The 25,023-nt window shown below is 38.3% G+C and overlaps 5 protein-coding genes across 5 annotated transcripts; all 5 read right to left on the bottom strand.

Annotated features, from left to right (window-relative positions):
• Window positions 1-5,375: 5,375 nt before the first annotated feature.
• LOC113568137 (olfactory receptor 1-like) lies at window positions 5,376-6,368 on the bottom strand. The gene has a single exon (XM_035535760.1). It carries the CDS (start codon window positions 6,366-6,368, stop codon window positions 5,376-5,378), a length of 993 nt encoding a protein of 330 aa, XP_035391653.1.
• Window positions 6,369-8,893: 2,525 nt separating this feature from the next.
• On the bottom strand, window positions 8,894-9,889 carry LOC118242849 (olfactory receptor 1496-like). The gene has a single exon (XM_035535759.1). The coding sequence runs from the start codon at window positions 9,887-9,889 to the stop codon at window positions 8,894-8,896; it is 996 nt and encodes a 331-aa protein (XP_035391652.1).
• A 2,949-nt stretch (window positions 9,890-12,838) lies between these two features.
• On the bottom strand, window positions 12,839-15,213 carry LOC113568136 (olfactory receptor 1496-like). The gene is made up of 3 exons (XM_035535758.1): window positions 14,230-15,213; window positions 13,090-13,362; window positions 12,839-12,982 (listed from the first exon to the last, which is right to left on the bottom strand). Exons 1-3 carry the CDS (start codon window positions 15,211-15,213, stop codon window positions 12,839-12,841), a joined length of 1,401 nt encoding a protein of 466 aa, XP_035391651.1.
• Window positions 15,214-18,162: 2,949 nt separating this feature from the next.
• Window positions 18,163-20,591, bottom strand: LOC118242848 (olfactory receptor 1496-like). The gene is made up of 3 exons (XM_035535757.1): window positions 19,608-20,591; window positions 18,414-18,548; window positions 18,163-18,306 (listed from the first exon to the last, which is right to left on the bottom strand). The coding sequence occupies exons 1-3, from the start codon at window positions 20,589-20,591 to the stop codon at window positions 18,163-18,165; spliced, it is 1,263 nt and encodes a 420-aa protein (XP_035391650.1).
• A 2,525-nt stretch (window positions 20,592-23,116) lies between these two features.
• Window positions 23,117-24,112, bottom strand: LOC113584904 (olfactory receptor 1496-like). Its single transcript, XM_035535756.1, has one exon. The coding sequence runs from the start codon at window positions 24,110-24,112 to the stop codon at window positions 23,117-23,119; it is 996 nt and encodes a 331-aa protein (XP_035391649.1).
• Between the last annotated feature and the right edge of the window lie 911 nt (window positions 24,113-25,023).

Genomic DNA, 25,023 nt, shown 5'->3' with positions numbered 1-25,023 from the left:
CTAGCATCAAAACACCTATAAATTAATTTATTTCATTTATTTTGTAGCAGTCTAATTTAATTCCATTTACACTGTCTATGAGAATATAGTTGTTGCATTTTTTATAAAAACAACTGTGGCCAAAAAAGGAAAACAAACAATTTAACTCAGAGAGAAATATAGTCTTTTCTTTATTTGCGATTGCATCATAAACCCAGCAAATCTTTTGAAGTCTTTGTTGTCTCCTTTTTAAAGGCAAATTTGTGGTTACATCAGAGAAAAAGCAATAATGACCATCAATATGTGCCCATTGGCTGTTACTAAGAGACAGGGTCTAGGATTTGTAGGCTGGCATTAAGGCAAGGGAAGTTTATTTGCATATAACCTTTCATACACAATGGCAATTCATAATGTCTCTTACAATGATGGAAAAAAAATAATAATCATATCTCTGAGGACCTCAAACACACACACAGTCAAACTGCTATTTGGCTTCTTACTTATCATCTTGCCAATGTGAGTCTGTAACTATGACTATATTCAGTATTTACATATACATATGCTTTCACTCACTTAATTCACTCACAACTAAATTTTACACAATACTTCACAACTTTAATTTGAAGTGTGCTTGATATGTGTCAATATTACTCAAAATAACAGTTACTGGAATGCAATATCTTACCAGTAATTGGAAAGAACATAGCTGTCTTGTGGCAAATTGACAGGCTGGCGGTTATTCAAACATCTAGCCAACTATATGTAAGGTGACCACTCAGTACAATAGCTATGTTACATTTATGTCACTCTAGTTAACTCTTCAGAGTAATGTTAAATGATGAGCTGAATTATGTAAAAATATAAATTGTGGGATATTATAATATCATTAACCAAAAACGATTTGTGGGCTAGAGATCTAAATTATTAAATAGAGCTTTACAGAGATCATAGGAGCCCCTGGGGTAGCCTGGAGTTATGACACAGATAATTGGTTTACCTCATACACTGAATGCACTAAATTCTTTCTGTTTCTAATCAATACAAGAATAGAGAATGTTACAGGGATACTGGGTCCCAGCTTATTCTTATAAGATGGTTCAAAACAGGCTTCTGGAGGCAGGGCTGAAGTCATGCAAAGCTAAAAAAAAAAGCCCTTCATCAGTGAGAAGCAAAGAAGAGCCAGACTGAAGTTTGAGAAAGACCATAAGGGTTGCACTGTAGAGGACTGAAGTAAGGTCATCTTCTCTGATGAGTGCAATTTTCAGCTTTGTCCAACACCTGGTCATATAATAGTTAGATGGAAACCTGGAGAGGCCTACAAGCCAGATTGTCTCGCACCCACTGTGAAATTTGGTGCAGGATCAGTGATGATCTGGGGGTGTTTCAGCAAGGCTGGAATTCAGCAGATATGTCTTTGTGAAGGATGCATGAATGAAGCTACATACAAAACTGTGCTGGAAGAAAACTTGCTTCCTTCTGCTCGGACAATATTGCTCAACTCTGATGATTGTTTTTTCAACAGGACAATGCTTCATGTCACACAGCCAGGTAAATCAAAGTGTGGATGAGGGACCACCAGATCAAGACCCTATCATGGCCAGCCCAATCTCCAGACCTGAACTCCATTGAACACCTCTGGAATGTGATCAAGAGGAAGATGGATGGTCACAAGCCATCAAATAAAGCCGAGCTCCTGGAATGTCTTTGCCAAGAGTGGCGTAACATTACCGAACAGCAATGTGAAAGACTGGTGGAAAGCATACCAGATACATGGCAGCTGTAGTTAATAATTAGTAATTAATAATTGCATTATTTGTGGGCTGAAATTTCTGTAACTATTTTGTTATTTTGACATTTTGTTATTCATTTTCATAAAAAAAACCAGATGCTCTAAAATACAATATTTTTATCTGGAATTTGGAAGAAATGTTGCCAGTAGTTTATAGAATAAAACTAAACTGCTCAGCCTGGTCAAACACATACCCATCAATTGTAGAACTAGAGAAACTGATCTTTTTTTTTTCCCTGAGCTGCATATATATATATATATATATGAAAGCAAACCAGACTCATGAGCCAATCCACACATACAAAGAACTCAAACCATAGATGTCCATAAATTAAGTTATGTATAATTTTATGTGTTATGTGTAATTGAACACATGAAGAAAGAGAGGTGCAAAAAGCCATGGAAAGTCATGACACCAGCTGAAATCTATCAGTAATTAGAAAGCAATCCTGCCACTTAGTACAAATTAATATCAGCTGGTTCAACTGATGGCCTATAAAAAGGTGGCTTATTACCAAGGTGCCACACAAGAAACATCTCCTGAGGGGTAAAAATTTTTTTTTTAATAAATAAATAAATAAATAATATGTGAGCTCTCTCAAGACCTTTGCAACCTTATTGTTGCAAAACATACTGATGGCATTGATTACAGAAGAATTCAGTCTAAACTACTGAAGGTTCCAGAGAGTACTGTTGGGACCATAATCTGAAAGCGGAAAGAACATCATCTCATCATAAACCGGCCACAATCAGATGCTCCCCGCAAGATTTCAGACAGGAGTGAAAAGAATTATCAGAAGAGTTGTCCAAGAGCCAAGGACCACCTGTGGAGAGCTACAAAAGGACCTGGAATCAGCAGGTGCAATTGTTTCAAAGAAAACAATAAGTAATGCATTCAACCTCCATGTATGCTTACTCACCACACAAGACTCTGTTGCTGAAGAAAAAGCATGTTGAAGCGTGTTTAAAGTTTTCTCAACAACATTAGACAAGAAGAATATAGTCTGGTCAGATGAGACCAAAACTAAACTCTCTGGATTCCATAAAACACACCATGTTTGAAGGTCAAAAGGCACTGCATATCATCCCAAAAGCACCATACCAACAGTGAAGTTTGGAGGTAGGAACATCATGGTGTGGGGCTATTTTTCAGCATATGGCACTGGCATGCTTCATATAATTGAAGGAAGTATGAATGTACAAATGTAATGAGACACTGATAAAAATCTGTTGCCATCTACTAGGATGATAAAGATGAAACGAGGGTGCACATTTCAGCAAGACAATGAGCCCAAACACACAGCCAAGGAAACTCTCAATTGGTTTCAAAGAAAAAAAAAAAAGCTGCTAGAATGGCCCAGCCAATCACCTGACCTGAATCCAGTTGAAAATGTATAGAAGGAACTAAAAGCTCAGAGTTCATAGAAGGAGCCCACGGCACCTTCAGGATTTGAAGAATGTTTGTGTGGTAGAACGGGCCAAAATCACACCTGAGCAATGCATGCGACTAGTTTCTCCCTACAGGAGGTGCCTTGAAGCTGCCATCACCAGCAAAGGGGTTTGTATGAAGTATTAAATAAATTTCAGTAAGTGTGTTCAATACTTTTTCCCCTGTGTCATTTCTCCTTATTACACATAATTTATGAACATCTATGGTTTGATTTCTTTGCATGTGTGGATTGGATGGGTTGTTACCGACATATGGTGAAAATATCATATCAATAGCACCTTTAGAAATATATTTACTTAGAAAATTGATGATGTGTTCAATACTTATTTCACTTGCTATATATGATGGCATGTACTGTAGCCACTAATATCAGCATGAGAAATCACAGGTGTGTGAGCATTAAATACTACTACTATACCATTGGTTATTGTCAAGAGATTAAAGGCAGAACTGCCAAAGTATGAACAAAGTATTTAATTTCTTATTCAGAAATGAAATGAGTTTTCATCCCTAAATAAGACTTCATTTCCATAAAACTTGGAATAAAGAATCAACATCTCACCCATGTTCACTTTATATTGTTATATATTGTTGGTACTTTCCTTTCGTTCCTTCTTTCACCATCTCATAGCAGACCATTAATTTAGGCCATTCTTACTTTAAGACAGACATCAAATTTGCTGTAAAGAGTTACCTACTAGGTACCAACACCAAAGATGGCACTCATCTATCTACTTCTCTCCTTTCATTCATTCCTCCATCCCTGCCATAGGGACCCTCTGACTTTAGAATTTTAAAGGGCTGCCTGCAGTACTGATCTGTGGCCACCAGGGGGATGCCACATCCTGTAAACTAATTAACAATCAGCAGTGTGATTATCTACACGCCGCTTATATGCATAAGGGCTTTGCAAAGGCCACGCTGTGAAGGGTTAGTGGCTGAAACGTACTACTACCGCTTCACTGGGTGGTGAATGGTTACTGAGGCATTGCTGGTGAGAACCTCCCCTCTGTTGATTTCTGTAGGGAAAGTCTCACCTTCAGCCTCTCAGTTTTCTTTGGGGATAGTTCTCCCTCTTCTTTCAGTTTTTTCTGGGGGTAGATTTTTTTTAGTTATTCTCTAGGAAGATGTTCTTCCTTTGTTTTGATCTATTATTGCTTTATTTGATCTCTTAAGAGCAAAGAGAGAAAGAGAATATATTCAGTTAAGTTCTCTGTAAATTTGGTTTTTTTCCTCAGGGCAGAAACAAGGCTTCTCTGTTTTCATTGCCCCTTAATTCTTTCTGTTCTGTTTTTACAGAGGAGGGTCCTCCTTCCTCCTTTCTGTTCAGTTGTACTCACCCAAGCATGCTCCTTCTTGTTAATGTTCGTGTGTCCTCATGTTCCAGAAGCCTAGTCTAGGTGCACTGTGCCCTCACTGCCTCAGCTTAAACCCTGATTGAACCCTACAGTTAACCATCAGGGCAACAGTCCCTTGGGCTGCCCACCCATCAATTACTATAACAAGCCTGTTACCCCAATACAATAACACCCTTCATCTAAAACCATCAAACTTGATTAAAAAATGACTCCAAGAACTAAATTACGATATATACTGACCACGCTCATAAAACTACCCTTTTCTTCATCCCTCCATGCTCCAATTCAAAATAATTTATATTAAAACTACATTAAAACTTTAATGTAGATTCAGTATAATTTATATTAATTTTTGATTTGTGATAAATTATATATCCACCCTTCATAATGACAGCTATACCATTAACATAGTAATAGTTTTCAAAGAAGGGTCTTTGGCAAGCCAACTCAGTTTCTTCACAAATTAATTTTTTTATCTTTCTCATTCTGATGATGCAATAAGATTTTAATTGTAACTTCACAGTTATTTTTTCATTACATTATTTTTCTTAAGTTTTACAGAATTACTTTTGATTACAACTTTTTACTTTAACATCTTGAATGCTAATAATAATAATAATAATAATGATAGTAAAAAAAACTGCACTTTACAAAAATCTAGCATATGATAAATGTTTAAGAATGGTTCTGAGCATTAAATAAAACATTCAGGGACTTTTCAAACTGAAATGCTAGAACAGTTTTTTTTATAATAGAAACTGAATAGCCCACTTTATATCTTTCAACTTATTGTGTTATTTTAAGTCCTCACAGGTCTGTTCAGTGCAGACTTCACCTTGGATCGTTTAAAGAGTACTTTAACTGAATTCATGACCTCCTCTGTCTTGAGAGTGTATATGATTGGGTTTAACATGGGTGGAATAGTGTGTGTTAGGGCAGTGTTGATAATTCTGACATTTGTATCTACAAAAGTTGTAAAACCTGCAGTGTAAACACTAATAATTGGTACATAAAATAAAGCCACTAATATGACATGTGAGGAACAGGTTTTCATTGCTTTGGTTTGCTGAACATGTGCAATTTTCTGCAATGCCAAACCAATACAAATATATGAGGAAGTTATCAGTATCAATGGAATGTAAAGCAGAACAGATATACAGACATAGCCCATTATAGAATCTACAAATGTATCATTGCAGGCTAATTTAGATATAAGTGCATGATCACAGAAATAGCTGTTAACTGTAGTAGATCTACAGAAGGACAATCTAGTAACCAGAGATACAAGGAGTGCATCTAAAGTTACAGAGACAATCCACATAATACCTATGATCAAACTCATAGCTTTTTTGGTTACAACAGCATGATACCTCAGAGGGAAACATATAGCAACCAGTCTGTCATAAGCCAGAGCAAGCAGAGTAAGAGACTGTAGAGTCATAAAAGAATACACAAAAAACATATTTGCCAAACACGCTTCATATGATATGTACTGGTTATCAAACAGAAACATGTCCAGAAGCTTTGGAATGAGAGCAGAGCTCCCACACAGATCAGAGAAGGCTAAGTTGAAAACTGCTAAATACTTTGCAGTGTGTAGACTCCGCACCAGGTAGATGGTTCCCATTATAAAAGAATTCCCTAAAACAGTCACAGCATACACAAAGCATAAAAATGCATAGTAGTACTTTGCATGTGGAATGTTGTAAAGTCCACTAATGTAAAATGTTGGACGAAAAAATGTTTCATTCATTGATGACACAAACTGAGTGGAAGTCATGTTAGCAGTCATCTGTCATAACACCTGTAAAAAATAATGGCTTGCATTTATTTGTCCTGAATTCCTTGTTACAATGCAAATGGGAATAAAATTATTGTAGTAAAATACCAGAAACACAAAATCAATGATAATAATAATCAAATTATATCAGACATCTAGGAGGGGAAATTGCCTTGATATGGCACCTTACTGCAGAATGGAGAGCATACCAGCATACATGTAAAGTACTGACACATTTATGCTTAATCTTTGGTGACATCATTCCCTGTAGGACTTTGCTTGTTTTGACGTATGACTTATGATGAAGTGTTTTCCTCAGAGGTATCAAGCTGTTTTCTTTCATAAAGCACTAACCTAATCACTGGTGTTATAGGGATTTTCACTGCACACTTTGTAGTGCTGACTTCCATTTATTTACACTATTGTGTAGATCTCTGCTATTTTGGCAATCATGACTATCTCTACTAGCCTATAATGATATCTATAAATAGTTTGTATACCCCTTCTGATTACAGTAAGGTATATATCACTTTAAGAATATGTCAGGCATGGCTGACTGTGGAAGAACCGATGACACTACTGTGACATGGGGTCCCAGGTCAGTACACCTGAACGCCATCATCTACCCCATGCATAATGCAAAAATTTGGGAATTTGGGAGAATTAACTCCCTCTTGCTATACAGAGTGAGGTATCTCGGACTTATGCAAATAACACAATCCCCTCTTTGGTGCTTTATCACACTGTGTGAAAAATCTTCCAGGAAGAATACTGATGAGTGTGATGATGCTTCTTATATGTCTGTCATATACTGCTTGTCAAAAAACCCAAGGCCTCATTCTAACAGTTCTGGTTCCTTTAAGTTAAGAATTCACCTAATCAAATTCTAATATGATCTGGAAAAATTAGTTATCAAAACTCTGGTGGAGGTCTTTGTCTCCAGCTCCAAGAGAGTATCTTGCTGCTTTAACTTCTTGTTTTGCAATCGAAATCTGCTATTTACTTATCAGATGTACACCGTTTACCTGGTTAGTTTTGATATTGTAAAACAAAAACCTTTTTTGTGTGTGATTTTGTTGTCACAGTTGACTGGTCATCCCTCCTGCTCGGTATCACCCCACACACCTGCCCCGCTCCCAATCACCTATCTATTAATTGTGTTCACCTGTTCCTTATTTCCTTTCGCCACTATTTAAACCCACAGGTCCCGGAAGGTAGCGTTGCACTTTAACAGACTACGGAGCTACGTGTCACTGCAAGGCGCAACGCTACTTAGAGAACTGGACTGTTTTTTTTTTTCTCTTTCATTAGTGCTTTCAGACTTTACTTATTATGGATAATAAAGAGCACTTCCTCACAAACTCGCATCTTGCTTCCTCTGTGCCACGCACATCACATTTGTCACAAATTGTGGACACTCTACCCTTGGTGCCACGCCAAGATCTTACTGTGAGACACTTGGTCATGTCCCATCAAACTCACCTGAATTCTAATTGGCCCCACCTGATCATGTTCACCTTGTAATTCCCCCCTAGTACCTCCTGCTAACACTGCGCTCTCCTTTTTACTAACCACAAAGTATTGCCATTCTTGTGATGTATACCAAGCAGTTCTTTTCTCTGCCTGTTCTGGTGATAATCATATTGTACTTCTAGACTACACCTTCCGCCTGACCCTTCGGTACCTCCTGGACTCCCGGTCTCCCTGTTACAACCCCGGAGTGGAAAGACTACGAGAAGGACTGTGCTCTCGCTGCTTCTAGTCTAAGATGCCCAGTCCTTACTATTACTGGCCAGCGTGCTACTAGCCTACTCTGTGAAAAAATAAAGACCGCTTGCTACTGGATCCCCCTTTTCTTGAGTGTTTCCTATGATTTCAGATTTGTCCTTGTAAAGCATGTTGTGACTTATGTCTGGAAAAAGCACTATATAAATACATTTTACTTACTTACAAAATCTAAGTCCAACCACATAAAGCATAATAGGAAATCAATTGCTGCCAGTACCCCAGCAAAGGGAATGTGTTTTGGTCTGGATGAGCCTGTGTTACCTATATTCCAGTCCAAAGTTAACTCATGACTTTATACTTTTCAAGTTTGGTATGTAAATACTTTTGTATTGATTTCCCCTGGATCCCTTTATATGAAGCCTTTTTTATATAGTTGTCTGAAAAACCTTTATCACTATTGTAATTTTTATGATGTAATATAAATTTTTATTTTTTAATTTCACAGTCATTTAACATAACTGAAGTATATATAAAGTATATAAAGTATTTTATTACTTTGTGATTTACACTTTTCTGTCTTAACATTTTGACTGCAAAAAGAAAGTCTATTTATTTATCATAGATTTTTGCTTATTTCTTATCATTTATTGTGAAAAACTTTGTTAATTCCTCACAGACACACACACCCAAATATATCCAAATCCAGATATAACAAAAATGATTTCTATAACTGACCTGAGTTGCCATTCATGAACTTTTCAGACTGTAATTCTGGATCAAATTCATCATAGAAATAGAAAATCTCATACTTAATTCCTCACAGCTTGTTTCATTGCAGACTTCATCTTGGATCGTTTGTAGAGTACTTTAATTGATTGCATGACCTCTTCTGTCTTGAGAGTGTATATGATTGGGTTTAACATGGGTGGAATAGTTTGTGTAAGAGCAGTGTTGATTATCCTGATATTTGTATCTATAGATGTTGTAAGAGCTGCAGTGTAAATACTAACAATTGGTACATAAAATATGGCCACTAATATGACATGCGAGGTGCAAGTTTTTATAGCTTTGATGTGCTCACCACTATGTGCAATTTTCCGTAATGCAAAACCAATACAAACATATGTGGTCATTATTAGTATCAATGGAATGTAAAGCAGAGCAGTTGTGCAGACATAAACCATTACGGTGTTCAAAGATTTATCATTACAGGCTAATTTATAAACAGGTGCATGATCACAAAAATAGCTGTTAACTGTAGTAGATCTACAAAAGGACAATCTGGTAATCAGAGATACCACGAGAACATTTACAGTTAAAGAGACAATCCACATAATACCTATGATCAGACTCATAGCTGTTTTGGTTACAATAGCATGATACCTCAGAGGGAAACATATGGCAACCAGTCTGTCATAAGCCAGAACAAGCAGAGTAAGAGACTGTAGAGTCATAAAGCAATACACAAAAAACATATTGGTCAAACAGGCTCCATACGATATGTACTGGTTATCAAACAGAAACATGTCCAGAAGCTTTGGAACGAGAGCAGAGCTCCCACACAGATCAGAGAAGGCCAAGTTGAAGACTGCTATATATTTTGCAGTGTGTAGACTCTGTGCCAGGTAGATGGTGCCCATTATAAAAGAATTCCCTAAAACAGTCACAGCATACACAAAGCATAAAAATGCATAGTAGTACTTTGCATGTGGAATGTTGTAAAGTCCACTAATGTAAAATGTTGGAGGAAAAAATGTTTCATTCATTGATGACACAAACTGAGTGGAAGTCATGTTAGCAGTCATCTGTCATAACACCTGTAAAAATAAAGTTTTTCTGTTATTTAATTTCCATTGCAGCATTCTAAATTAAATCCAGTTATTACAGCACAATGACAGTAACATTAAATCAACACTAAATCAATGCATATCAGAGTTCTAGTAGGGGAAGCTGATACCGTACCTTACTGGATCAGAGAAGATATGCTGGCATACCTTTAAAGACCAGACATATTTATGCTTAATCATTGCTGACATCATTCCCTGTAGTATTCTGCTTGTCTTTATTTTTGATTTATGATGAATAATTGCTATGTTCTCCTCTAAGGTATCATGTTTTCATTAGAGCAATAACTCTAATCACTGATGTTATGTGGATTTAATCTGTGACTGGCATTACATACATTGTAGCTCTGATTACCTATTCACTAAATTATACTTCTATATCTGATGTGAAGCACTTTGAATTGCCACTGCATATGAAAAGTGCTATATAAATAAACGAGCCACGCCTATTTTTAAGATTATTGTGTAGATCTGCAACCACTGGTATTTTTGTGATCATGACCATCTGAACTAGCCAGTAATGAAAGTTAAGTGTTTTTGTATACACCCGGTCATCTGATTACAGTAGGGTATGCTACTATGCGAATGCCTCAGATGAGGCTGACTATGGAAAACCCAATGACCAACACTATCAAAGGACAAACCTTTCACCGCTGCAACATAGGGGCCCCTGCTAACACATGTCTAACTATGCAACATAGGGACCCCTGCTCACACATGTCTAACACTTCAACAGAGGGGCCCCAGCTCACACACATATAACACTTCAAAATAGGGGCCCCTGCTCACACATGTATAACACTTCAAAATAGGGGCCCCTGCTCACACATGTATAACACTTCAACATAGGGGCCCCTGCTCACACATGTATAACACTTCAACATAGGGGGCCCTGCTCACACATGTATAACACTTCAACATAGGGGCCCCTGCTCACACATGTATAACACTTCAAAATAGGGGCCCCTGCTCACACATGTATAACACTTCAACATAGAGGCCCCTGCTCACACATGTATAACACTTCAACATAGGGGGCCCTGCTCACACATGTATAACACTTCAACATAGGGGGCCCTGCTCACACATGTATAACACTTCAACATAGGGGCCCCTGCTCACACATGTCTAACACTTCAACATAGGGGGCCCTGCTCACACATGTATAACATTTCAACATAGGGGCCCCTGCTCACACATGTCTAACACTGCGGTGCACCTGAACAGCATTCGTTGCCCTCTGAATAATGCAATAAGGGAAGTTTTGTGAGAATTCACTCCTGTTAGGCAGGGTAAGGTATCTCAAGGTTATGTGAGTAACAAAACTATTTCTTTTGTTTGGTATCACACTAAGGAAAACATTTGCACAACTCCCAGAATGCATTGCTCTCCATGGCAGTGTACAGAAATGGTGAAGGTGTGCCCACATATAAAACATTGGGAGCTACTGAGGATGCAGTGGTATTAAGAATAATGACCTTAGTATATATTTGTGAAGTAGATACTCATATCCTGCCTTTGAAAAACTCCTATACTGGGTTAAAAGAGAGCTTGTGCTGCTGTCTCCTAAGACCTTCTCTTAGCACAAATGCAAGCACACGACGGTATTTTCCTCACTTCAAGCAGGCATGTAGAGAAAAGTTCAATTTGTCACAATGGGAGTTTGACTACGAAAATCACCTCACTAAAAATATATCTCCCAATTACTAACTACATACAACAGATTTAGATTTTTTCCTAAGATTTAATTATATTTTCCATTTGTCATTACATATTCATGACTGAACCAGCCCCATATTGCTCGTCCAAAAGACAAATGGAACTGTTCGGTTCTGTGCTGACTACAGGAAAGTCAAAAAGATAATGAAATTTATGGAACTGATTTTGACTCAAAATATAATCAGGGAATGTAGCAGCATTATGGTGAAGATGTTGGCTTTTTCACCTGTGATGAAACTACTTTAAAAATACACTTAATCAAACTAATGGTAAATATTGACATCCATTATTTGTTGGAGAGGTATATCTTCTAGTCATCTCCTGCTTAGAATTTTTTTCCCTTCTGATGTTGTTAACTTGTGTAAATTTCTTCTTTCTTTTGAGATGTCTGATTTTTCCAGCTTGACACAATCAAATCATAACCTTTTGACCTTTAATTGGTCTCTCCTTTATTTTAAATATTTACTTGGATTTACATGTGGGAAATGTGCACACTGCACAAATAGTAGATTTTGGTCACATGCTGCTCTTTGGATATTTGACAATTAGGATTTTTCGCTTTGGACTTGGCATAAACGATGTTAGACCATGGTGGTTCAACAAGGCTGTCAATGTATTGTTCTACTGTTTGCTGTCAAGTTCTCCTGAATTACTCCTATAGACTGACTTGAACTATTGGTTTCCAGATGAAAAGTGCTTCCATTGCTCTCAGGGAGTTTTTCCTTGCCACTTGTCACCTTGACTTGCTGCTTAGGTGCCTACACTTGGATTCTCTGTAGATAGGATTTCTGTAAAGGTGCTTTGTTCTAACATGGGGAGGCTTGGCAGGATGCATAGACGAGCTGTGTGACACACAACGACGTTTATTGATAAATACGAAAGACAACGTAGCGCTTAGGCTATTGCAAGGTCAAACACTGACAATATTCACATTTAAACAAAAGACTTATATGCTCACACACTAACAATACACAATGATGAGCAGGTGTGAAACACAGGAAGGGCGTGGCCATATGGACGAATGCACGAACACAGACACACACACACACAGGGAGACATTTGGAGAGAGGAGCCGTACCGTGACAGAGCCCCTCCCTAACGGTGCGAATCCTGGCACACCAGCCTATCAGGCTATGGCCCCGAAACCAACGCCAAATGGCGAGGCCGGAGGACTGAGTGACCCGACACGGGTCAGCGTGAGCAGGACAGAGGGAAGAAGACAGGAGCCAAGACGACAACAGACACATGGACGGACACACTGATGGGTACAGGCACAGACACGAAGGGAGACAAAGTGACAGACACATTAAGTGTGACTGGGACTGGCACAGTTACCTGGACAGGTACATGAACAAAATTCAACAAATGGTTGTGAATAAGTCCAGGGAAGCTGGCAGGAGCCCCAGCTTGTCCCCCAGGCGTCGGCTGGGTGGGAGTCTGACTCTGCTGTGGGGATTCGCCCTTCGCCGAGTTGGGTGGCGGCGGCTTCTCTGGCATTGGGGCAGACGCCTCAGGAAGCGCACCAGCGGTTTTGCCTGTCTCTGGGGCGGGCACTGGTGACGCCTCCTTCTTGCCTCCTTGAGGCGTGCGTGTGCATTAGGTGAGGGAGTGTCCTCAGGTGACGGTGCCACCTCTCTGTGAGTCACACGTGGCAGCTTGCTGACTCTAGTGCAACGTGCCCTGCGCGAAGCCTTGGGTGCCCGATGCTCTTTGGTCTCGGAATCAGGTTCACGTCCTGGTACTCCTCACTCCGAGGTTTGGGAGGAGGGGCCGTACCGTGACATTTGTGGTGACAGCGCATGAAAAGCACTATACAAATAATTATCAAATAGATTTTTCCTTTTCTATAAACTACATATCAGTGCGCAATTAACTCATTATTTTATCTTCATCCAGCCATGTCATCCATAAACAAATGTTGTGAATAATTTTACCTCTCTAGATAAAAGCTGCACAAAAAGGGTAATTGCTAATATGCATCACATGTAGAGTCACCGCCAAAATCGGTGTAACAAAGAGCAAGAGAGAAGTACTAAAAAAATAAGTCACAAAAAATGTATTTTTTCCATAAAAAATCATATGCGTACTTAAGGGATTTAAATACACAGCCTATATTGTTCATTGATGACATAAGATCAAAAGAAAAAGTATTCAATTTCTCATCAAAAAAAAATGAATGGCAACAAAAATTTACACTCCCCTCAAACAGTTTTTTTACTTTTTCAGTTCAGTTTTTCACTACTGTGGATCTGACATTCTGAAGGAGAACTGAATATATAAGAACTCTTTTATTGAGTTACAAGCATTAAATATATGTCTGAAAAACTTTATAACTTTTATCTTTCTGACAATGTAATTTAAAAAAAGTAATTATATATTACTAATCCAAATATTTCCAATATATATATATATATATATATATATAATATAAAAACACACACACACACCCAAATATATCCAAATCCAGATATAACAAAAATGATTTCTATAACTGACCTGAGTGTGCATTCATGAACTTTTCAGACTGTAATTCTGGATCAAATTCATCATAGAAATAGAAAATCTCATACTTAATTCCTCACAGCTTGTTTCATTGCAGACTTCATCTTGGATCGTTTGTAGAGTACTTTAATTGACTGCATGACCTCCTCGGTCTTGAGAGTGTATATGATTGGGTTTAACATGGGTGGAATAGTGTGTGTAAGAGCAGTGTTGATTATCCTGATATTTGTATCTACAGATGTTGTAAGAGCTGCAGTGTAAATACTAATAATTGGTACATAAAATATGGCCACTAATATGACATGCGAGGTGCAAGTTTTTATAGTTTTGATGTGCTCACCACTATGTGCAATTTTCCGTAATGCAAAACCAATACAAACATATGTGGTCATTATTAGTATCAATGGAATGTAAAGCACAGCAGCTGTACAGACATAACCCATTACGGTGTTCAAAGATTTATCATTACAGGCTAATTTATAAACAGGTGCATGATCACAGAAATAGCTGTTAACTGTAGTAGATCTACAAAAGGACAATCTGGTAATCAGAGATACAAGGAGAACATTTACAGTTAAAGAGACAATCCACATAATACCTATGATCAGACTCATAGCTGTTTTGGTTACAATAGCATGATACCTCAGAGGGAAACATATGGCAACCAGTCTGTCATAAGCCAGAGCAAGCAGAGTAAGAGACTGTAGAGTCATAAAGCAATACACAAAAAACATATTTGCCAAACAGGCTCCATACGATATGTATTGGTTATCAAACAGAAACATGTCCAGAAGCTTTGGAACGAGAGCAGAGCTCCCACACAGATCAGAGAAGGCCAAGTTGAAGACTGCTATATACTTTGCAGTGTGTAGACTCTGTGCCAGGTAGATGGTGCCCATTATAAAAGAATTCCCTAAAACAGTCACAGCATACACAAAGCATAAAAATGCATAGTAGTACTTTGCATGTGGAATGTTGTAAAGTCCACTAATGTAAAATGTTGGACGAAAAAATGTTTCATTCATTGATGACACAAACTGAGTGGAAGTCATGTTAACAGTCATCTGTCATAACACCTGTAAAAATAAAGTTTTTCTGTTATTTAATTTCCATTGCAGCATTCTAAATTAAATCCAGTTATTACAGCACAATGACAGTAACATTAAATCAACACTAAATCAATGCATATCAGAGTTCTAGTAGGGGAAGCTGATACCGTACCTTACTGGATCAGAGAAGATATGCTGGCATACCTTTAAAGACCAGACATATTTATGCTTAATCATTGCTGACATCATTCCCTGTAGTATTCTGCTTGTCTTTATTTTTGATTTATGATGAATAATTGCTATGTTCTCCTCTAAGGTATCATGTTTTCATTAGAGCAATAACTCTAAGCACTGATGTTATGTGGATTTAATCTGTGACTGGCATTACATACATTGTAGCTCTGATTACCTATTCACTAAATTATACTTCTATATCTGATGTGAAGCACTTTGAATTGCCACTGCATATGAAAAGTGCTATATAAATAAACGAGCCACGCCCATTTTTAAGATTATTGTGTAGATCTGCAACCACTGATATTTTTGTAATCATGACCATCTGAACTAGCCAGTAATGAAAGTTAAGTGTTTTTGTATACACCCGGTCATCTGATTACAGTAGGGTATGCTACTATGCGAATGCCTCAGATGAGGCTGACTATGGAAAACCCAATGACCAACACTATCAAAGGACAAACCTTTCACCGCTGCAACATAGGGGCCCCTGCTCACACATGTATAACACTTCAACATAGGGGCCCCTGCTCACACATGTCTAACTATGCAACATAGGGACCCCTGCTCACACATGTATAACACTTCAAAATAGGGGCCCCTGCTCACACATGTATAACACTTCAACATAGGGGCCCCTGCTCACACATGTATAACACTTCAACATAGGGGCCCCTGCTCACACATGTATAACACTTCAACATAGGGGGCCCTGCTCACACATGTATAACACTTCAACATAGGGGCCCCTGCTCACACATGTATAACACTTCAAAATTGGGGCCCCTGCTCACACATGTATAACACTTCAACATAGGGGCCCCTGCTCACACATGTATAACACTTCAACATAGGGGGCCCTGCTCACACATGTCTAACACTTCAACATAGGGGGCCCTGCTCACACATGTATAACACTTCAACATAGGGGCCCCTGCTCACACATGTCTAACACTTCAACATAGGGGGCCCTGCTCACACATGTATAACATTTCAACATAGGGGCCCCTGCTCACACATGTCTAACACTGCGGTGCACCTGAACAGCATTCGTTGCCCTCTGAATAATGCAATAAGGGAAGTTTTGTGAGAATTCACTCCTGTTAGGCAGGGTAAGGTATCTCAAGGTTATGTGAGTAACAAAACTATTTCTTTTGTTTGGTATCACACTAAGGAAAACATTTGCACAACTCCCAGAATGCATTGCTCTCCATGGCAGTGTACAGAAATGGTGAAGGTGTGCCCACATATAAAACATTGGGAGCTACTGAGCATGCAGTGGTATTAAGAATAATGACCTTAGTATATATTTGTGAAGTAGATACTCATATCCTGCCTTTGAAAAACTCCTATACTGGGTTAAAAGAGAGCTTGTGCTGCTGTCTCCTAAGACCTTCTCTTAGCACAAATGCAAGCACACGACGGTATTTTCCTCACTTCAAGCAGGCATGTAGAGAAAAGTTCAATTTGTCACAATGGGAGTTTGACTACGAAAATCACCTCACTAAAAATATATCTCCCAATTACTAACTACATACAACAGATTTAGATTTTTTCCTAAGATTTAATTATATTTTCCATTTGTCATTACATATTCATGACTGAACCAGCCCCATATTGCTCGTCCAAAAGACAAATGGAACTGTTCGGTTCTGTGCTGACTACAGGAAAGTCAAAAAGATAATGAAATTTATGGAACTGATTTTGACTCAAAATATAATCAGGGAATGTAGCAGCATTATGGTGAAGATGTTGGCTTTTTCACCTGTGATGAAACTACTTTAAAAATACACTTAATCAAACTAATGGTAAATATTGACATCCATTATTTGTTGGAGAGGTATATCTTCTAGTCATCTCCTGCTTAGAATTTTTTTCCCTTCTGATGTTGTTAACTTGTGTAAATTTCTTCTTTCTTTTGAGATGTCTGATTTTTCCAGCTTGACACAATCAAATCATAACCTTTTGACCTTTAATTGGTCTCTCCTTTATTTTAAATATTTACTTGGATTTACATGTGGGAAATGTGCACACTGCACAAATAGTAGATTTTGGTCACATGCTGCTCTTTGGATATTTGACAATTAGGATTTTTCGCTTTGGACTTGGCATAAACGATGTTAGACCATGGTGGTTCAACAAGGCTGTCAATGTATTGTTCTACTGTTTGCTGTCAAGTTCTCCTGAATTACTCCTATAGACTGACTTGAACTATTGGTTTCCAGATGAAAAGTGCTTCCATTGCTCTCAGGGAGTTTTTCCTTGCCACTTGTCACCTTGACTTGCTGCTTAGGTGCCTACACTTGGATTCTCTGTAGATAGGATTTCTGTAAAGGTGCTTTGTTCTAACATGGGGAGGCTTGGCAGGATGCATAGACGAGCTGTGTGACACACAACGACGTTTATTGATAAATACGAAAGACAACGTAGCGCTTAGGCTATTGCAAGGTCAAACACTGACAATATTCACATTTAAACAAAAGACTTATATGCTCACACACTAACAATACACAATGATGAGCAGGTGTGAAACACAGGAAGGGCGTGGCCATATGGACGAATGCACGAACACAGACACACACACACACAGGGAGACATTTGGAGAGAGGAGCCGTACCGTGACAGAGCCCCTCCCTAACGGTGCGAATCCTGGCACACCAGCCTATCAGGCTATGGCCCCAAAACCAACGCCAAATGGCGAGGCCGGAGGACTGAGTGACCCGACACGGGTCAGCGTGAGCAGGACAGAGGGAAGAAGACAGGAGCCAAGACGACAACAGACACATGGACGGACACACTGATGGGTACAGGCACAGACACGAAGGGAGACAAAGTGACAGACACATTAAGTGTGACTGGGACTGGCACAGTTACCTGGACAGGTACATGAACAAAATTCAACAAATGGTTGTGAATAAGTCCAGGGAAGCTGGCAGGAGCCCCAGCTTGTCCCCCAGGCGTCGGCTGGGTGGGAGTCTGACTCTGCTGTGGGGGTTCGCCCTTCGCCGAGTTGGGTGGCGGCGGCTTCTCTGGCATTGGGGCAGACGCCTCAGGAAGCGCACCAGCGGTTTTGCCTGTCTCTGGGGCGGGCACTGGTGACGCCTCCTTCTTGCCTCCTTGAGGCGTGCGTGTGCATTAGGTGAGGGAGTGTCCTCAGGTGACGGTGCCACCTCTCTGTGAGTCACGCGTGGAGCTTGCTGACTCTAGTGCAACGTGCCCTGCGCGAAGCCTTGGGTGCCCGATGCTCTTTGGTCTCGGAATCAGGTTCACGTCCTGGTACTCCTCACTCCGAGGTTTGGGAGGAGGGGCCGTACCGTGACATTTGTGGTGACAGCGCATGAAAAGCACTATACAAATAATTATCAAATAGATTTTTCCTTTTCTATAAACTACATATCAGTGCGCAATTAACTCATTATTTTATCTTCATCCAGCCATGTCATCCATAAACAAATGTTGTGAATAATTTTACCTCTCTAGATAAAAGCTGCACAAAAAGGGTAATTGCTAATATGCATCACATGTAGAGTCACCGCCAAAATCGGTGTAACAAAGAGCAAGAGAGAAGTACTAAAAAAATAAGTCACAAAAAATGTATTTTTTCCATAAAAAATCATATGCGTACTTAAGGGATTTAAATACACAGCCTATATTGTTCATTGATGTCATAAGATCAAAAGAAAAAGTATTCAATTTCTCATCAAAAAAAAATGAATGGCAACAAAAATTTACACTCCCCTCAAACAGTTTTTTTACTTTTTCAGTTCAGTTTTTCACTACTGTGGATCTGACATTCTGAAGGAGAACTGAATATATAAGGACTCTTTTATTGAGTTACAAGCATTAAATATATGTCTGAAAAACTTTTATAACTTTTATCTTTCTGACAATGTAATTTAAAAAAAGTAATTATATATTACTAATCCAAATATATCCCAAAAATAAATAAATAAATAATAATAATTTAAAATATATATATATATATATATATATATATATATATATATATATATATATATATATATAATATAAAAACACACCCAAATATATCCAAATCCAGATATAACAGAAATGATTTCTATAACTGACCTGAGTGCGCATTCATGAACTTTTCAGACTGTAATTCTGGATCAAATTCATCATAGAAATAGAAAATCTCATACTTAATTCCTCACAGCTTGTTTCATTGCAGACTTCATCTTGGATCGTTTGTAGAGTACTTTAATTGACTGCATGACCTCCTCTGTCTTGAGAGTGTATATGATTGGGTTTAACATGGGTGGAATAGTGTGTGTAAGAGCAGTGTTGATTATCCTGATATTTGTATCTACAGATGTTGTAAGAGCTGCAGTGTAAATACTAATAATTGGTACATAAAATATGGCCACTAATATGACATGCGAGGTGCAAGTTTTTATAGCTTTGATGTGCTCACCACTATGTGCAATTTTCTGTAATGCAAAACCAATACAAACATATGTTGTCATTATTAGTATCAATGGAATGTAAAGCAGAGCAGCTGTGCAGACATAACCCATTACGGTGTTCAAAGATTTATCATTACAGGCTAATTTATAAACAGGTGCATGATCACAGAAATAGCTGTTAACTGTAGTAGATCTACAAAAGGACAATCTGGTAATCAGAGATACAAGGAGAACATTTACAGTTAAAGAGACAATCCACATAATACTTATGATCAGACTCATAGCTGTTTTGGTTACAATAGCATGATACCTCAGAGGGAAACATATGGCAACCAGTCTGTCATAAGCCAGAGCAAGCAGAGTAAGAGACTGTAGAGTCATAAAGCAATACACAAAAAACATATTTGCCAAACAGGCTCCATACGATATGTACTGGTTATCAAACAGAAACATGTCCAGAAGCTTTGGAACGAGAGCAGAGCTCCCACACAGATCAGAGAAGGCCAAGTTGAAGACTGCTATATACTTTGCAGTGTGTAGACTCTGTGCCAGGTAGATGGTGCCCATTATAAAAGAATTCCCTAAAACAGTCACAGCATACACAAAGCATAAAAATGCATAGTAGTACTTTGCATGTGGAATGTTGTAAAGTCCACTAATGTAAAATGTTGGACGAAAAAATGTTTCATTCATTGATGACACAAACTGAGTGGAAGTCATGTTAGCAGTCATCTGTCATAAAACCTGTAAAAAATAATGGCTTGCATTTATTTGTCCTGAATTCCTTGTTACAATGCAAATGGGAATAAAATTATTGTAGTAAAATACCAGAAACACAAAATCAATGATAATAATAATCAAATTATATCAGACATCTAGGAGGGGAAATTGCCTTGATATGGCACCTTACTGCAGAATGCAGAGCATACCAGCATACATGTAAAGTACTGACACATTTATGCTTAATCTTTGGTGACATCATTCCCTGTAGGACTTTGCTTGTTTTGACGTATGACTTATGATGAAGTGTTTTCCTCAGAGGTATCAAGCTGTTTTCTTTCATAAAGCACTAGCCTAATCACTGGTGTTATAGGGATTTTCACTGCACACTTTGTAGTGCTGACTTCCATTTATTTACACTATTGTGTAGATCTCTGCTATTTTGGCAATCATGACTATCTCTACTAGCCTATAATGATATCTATAAATAGTTTGTATACCCCTTCTGATTACAGTAAGGTATATATCACTTTAAGAATATGTCAGGCATGGCTGACTGTGGAAGAACCGATGACACTACTGTGACATGGGGTCCCAGGTCAGTACACCTGAACGCCATCATCTACCCCATGCATAATGCAAAAATTTGGGAATTTGGGAGAATTAACTCCCTCTTGCTATACAGAGTGAGGTATCTCGGACTTATGCAAATAACACAATCCCCTCTTTGGTGCTTTATCACACTGTGTGAAAAATCTTCCAGGAAGAATACTGATGAGTGTGATGATGCTTCTTATATGTCTGTCATATACTGCTTGTCAAAAAACCCAAGGCCTCATTCTAACAGTTCTGGTTCCTTTAAGTTAAGAATTCACCTAATCAAATTCTAATATGATCTGGAAAAATTAGTTATCAAAACTCTGGTGGAGGTCTTTGTCTCCAGCTCCAAGAGAGTATCTTGCTGCTTTAACTTCTTGTTTTGCAATCGAAATCTGCTATTTACTTATCAGATGTACACCGTTTACCTGGTTAGTTTTGATATTGTAAAACAAAAACCTTTTTTGTGTGTGATTTTGTTGTCACAGTTGACTGGTCATCCCTCCTGCTCGGTATCACCCCACACACCTGCCCCGCTCCCAATCACCTATCTATTAATTGTGTTCACCTGTTCCTTATTTCCTTTCGCCACTATTTAAACCCACAGGTCCCGGAAGGTAGCGTTGCACTTTAACAGACTACGGAGCTACGTGTCACTGCAAGGCGCAACGCTACTTAGAGAACTGGACTGTTTTTTTTTTTCTCTTTCATTAGTGCTTTCAGACTTTACTTATTATGGATAATAAAGAGCACTTCCTCACAAACTCGCATCTTGCTTCCTCTGTGCCACGCACATCACATTTGTCACAAATTGTGGACACTCTACCCTTGGTGCCACGCCAAGATCTTACTGTGAGACACTTGGTCATGTCCCATCAAACTCACCTGAATTCTAATTGGCCCCACCTGATCATGTTCACCTTGTAATTCCCCCCTAGTACCTCCTGCTAACACTGCGCTCTCCTTTTTACTAACCACAAAGTATTGCCATTCTTGTGATGTATACCAAGCAGTTCTTTTCTCTGCCTGTTCTGGTGATAATCATATTGTACTTCTAGACTACACCTTCCGCCTGACCCTTCGGTACCTCCTGGACTCCCGGTCTCCCTGTTACAACCCCGGAGTGGAAAGACTACGAGAAGGACTGTGCTCTCGCTGCTTCTAGTCTAAGATGCCCAGTCCTTACTATTACTGGCCAGCGTGCTACTAGCCTACTCTGTGAAAAAATAAAGACCGCTTGCTACTGGATCCCCCTTTTCTTGAGTGTTTCCTATGATTTCAGATTTGTCCTTGTAAAGCATGTTGTGACTTATGTCTGGAAAAAGCACTATATAAATACATTTTACTTACTTACAAAATCTAAGTCCAACCACATAAAGCATAATAGGAAATCAATTGCTGCCAGTACCCCAGCAAAGGGAATGTGTTTTGGTCTGGATGAGCCTGTGTTACCTATATTCCAGTCCAAAGTTAACTCATGACTTTATACTTTTCAAGTTTGGTATGTAAATACTTTTGTATTGATTTCCCCTGGATCCCTTTATATGAAGCCTTTTTTATATAGTTGTCTGAAAAACCTTTATCACTATTGTAATTTTTATGATGTAATATAAATTTTTATTTTTTAATTTCACAGTCATTTAACATAACTGAAGTATATATAAAGTATATAAAGTATTTTATTACTTTGTGATTTACACTTTTCTGTCTTAACATTTTGACTGCAAAAAGAAAGTCTATTTATTTATCATAGATTTTTGCTTATTTCTTATCATTTATTGTGAAAAACTTTGTTAATTCCTCACAGACACACACACCCAAATATATCCAAATCCAGATATAACAAAAATGATTTCTATAACTGACCTGAGTTGCCATTCATGAACTTTTCAGACTGTAATTCTGGATCAAATTCATCATAGAAATAGAAAATCTCATACTTAATTCCTCACAGCTTGTTTCATTGCAGACTTCATCTTGGATCGTTTGTAGAGTACTTTAATTGATTGCATGACCTCTTCTGTCTTGAGAGTGTATATGATTGGGTTTAACATGGGTGGAATAGTTTGTGTAAGAGCAGTGTTGATTATCCTGATATTTGTATCTATAGATGTTGTAAGAGCTGCAGTGTAAATACTAACAATTGGTACATAAAATATGGCCACTAATATGACATGCGAGGTGCAAGTTTTTATAGCTTTGATGTGCTCACCACTATGTGCAATTTTCCGTAATGCAAAACCAATACAAACATATGTGGTCATTATTAGTATCAATGGAATGTAAAGCAGAGCAGTTGTGCAGACATAAACCATTACGGTGTTCAAAGATTTATCATTACAGGCTAATTTATAAACAGGTGCATGATCACAAAAATAGCTGTTAACTGTAGTAGATCTACAAAAGGACAATCTGGTAATCAGAGATACCACGAGAACATTTACAGTTAAAGAGACAATCCACATAATACCTATGATCAGACTCATAGCTGTTTTGGTTACAATAGCATGATACCTCAGAGGGAAACATATGGCAACCAGTCTGTCATAAGCCAGAACAAGCAGAGTAAGAGACTGTAGAGTCATAAAGCAATACACAAAAAACATATTGGTCAAACAGGCTCCATACGATATGTACTGGTTATCAAACAGAAACATGTCCAGAAGCTTTGGAACGAGAGCAGAGCTCCCACACAGATCAGAGAAGGCCAAGTTGAAGACTGCTATATATTTTGCAGTGTGTAGACTCTGTGCCAGGTAGATGGTGCCCATTATAAAAGAATTCCCTAAAACAGTCACAGCATACACAAAGCATAAAAATGCATAGTAGTACTTTGCATGTGGAATGTTGTAAAGTCCACTAATGTAAAATGTTGGAGGAAAAAATGTTTCATTCATTGATGACACAAACTGAGTGGAAGTCATGTTAGCAGTCATCTGTCATAACACCTGTAAAAATAAAGTTTTTCTGTTATTTAATTTCCATTGCAGCATTCTAAATTAAATCCAGTTATTACAGCACAATGACAGTAACATTAAATCAACACTAAATCAATGCATATCAGAGTTCTAGTAGGGGAAGCTGATACCGTACCTTACTGGATCAGAGAAGATATGCTGGCATACCTTTAAAGACCAGACATATTTATGCTTAATCATTGCTGACATCATTCCCTGTAGTATTCTGCTTGTCTTTATTTTTGATTTATGATGAATAATTGCTATGTTCTCCTCTAAGGTATCATGTTTTCATTAGAGCAATAACTCTAATCACTGATGTTATGTGGATTTAATCTGTGACTGGCATTACATACATTGTAGCTCTGATTACCTATTCACTAAATTATACTTCTATATCTGATGTGAAGCACTTTGAATTGCCACTGCATATGAAAAGTGCTATATAAATAAACGAGCCACGCCTATTTTTAAGATTATTGTGTAGATCTGCAACCACTGGTATTTTTGTGATCATGACCATCTGAACTAGCCAGTAATGAAAGTTAAGTGTTTTTGTATACACCCGGTCATCTGATTACAGTAGGGTATGCTACTATGCGAATGCCTCAGATGAGGCTGACTATGGAAAACCCAATGACCAACACTATCAAAGGACAAACCTTTCACCGCTGCAACATAGGGGCCCCTGCTCACACATGTCTAACTATGCAACATAGGGACCCCTGCTCACACATGTATAACACTTCAAAATAGGGGCCCCTGCTCACACATGTATAACACTTCAACATAGGGGCCCCTGCTCACACATGTATAACACTTCAACATAGGGGCCCCTGCTCACACATGTATAACACTTCAACATAGGGGGCCCTGCTCACACATGTCTA

Source organism: Electrophorus electricus, chromosome 17 (assembly GCF_013358815.1).
Source record: "Electrophorus electricus isolate fEleEle1 chromosome 17, fEleEle1.pri, whole genome shotgun sequence".
In the NCBI taxonomy this organism is placed as follows: domain Eukaryota; kingdom Metazoa; phylum Chordata; class Actinopteri; order Gymnotiformes; family Gymnotidae; genus Electrophorus; species Electrophorus electricus.
The sequence above is the reverse complement of the archived record's forward strand: the minus strand, read 5'-3'. Positions and strand labels throughout refer to the sequence as shown.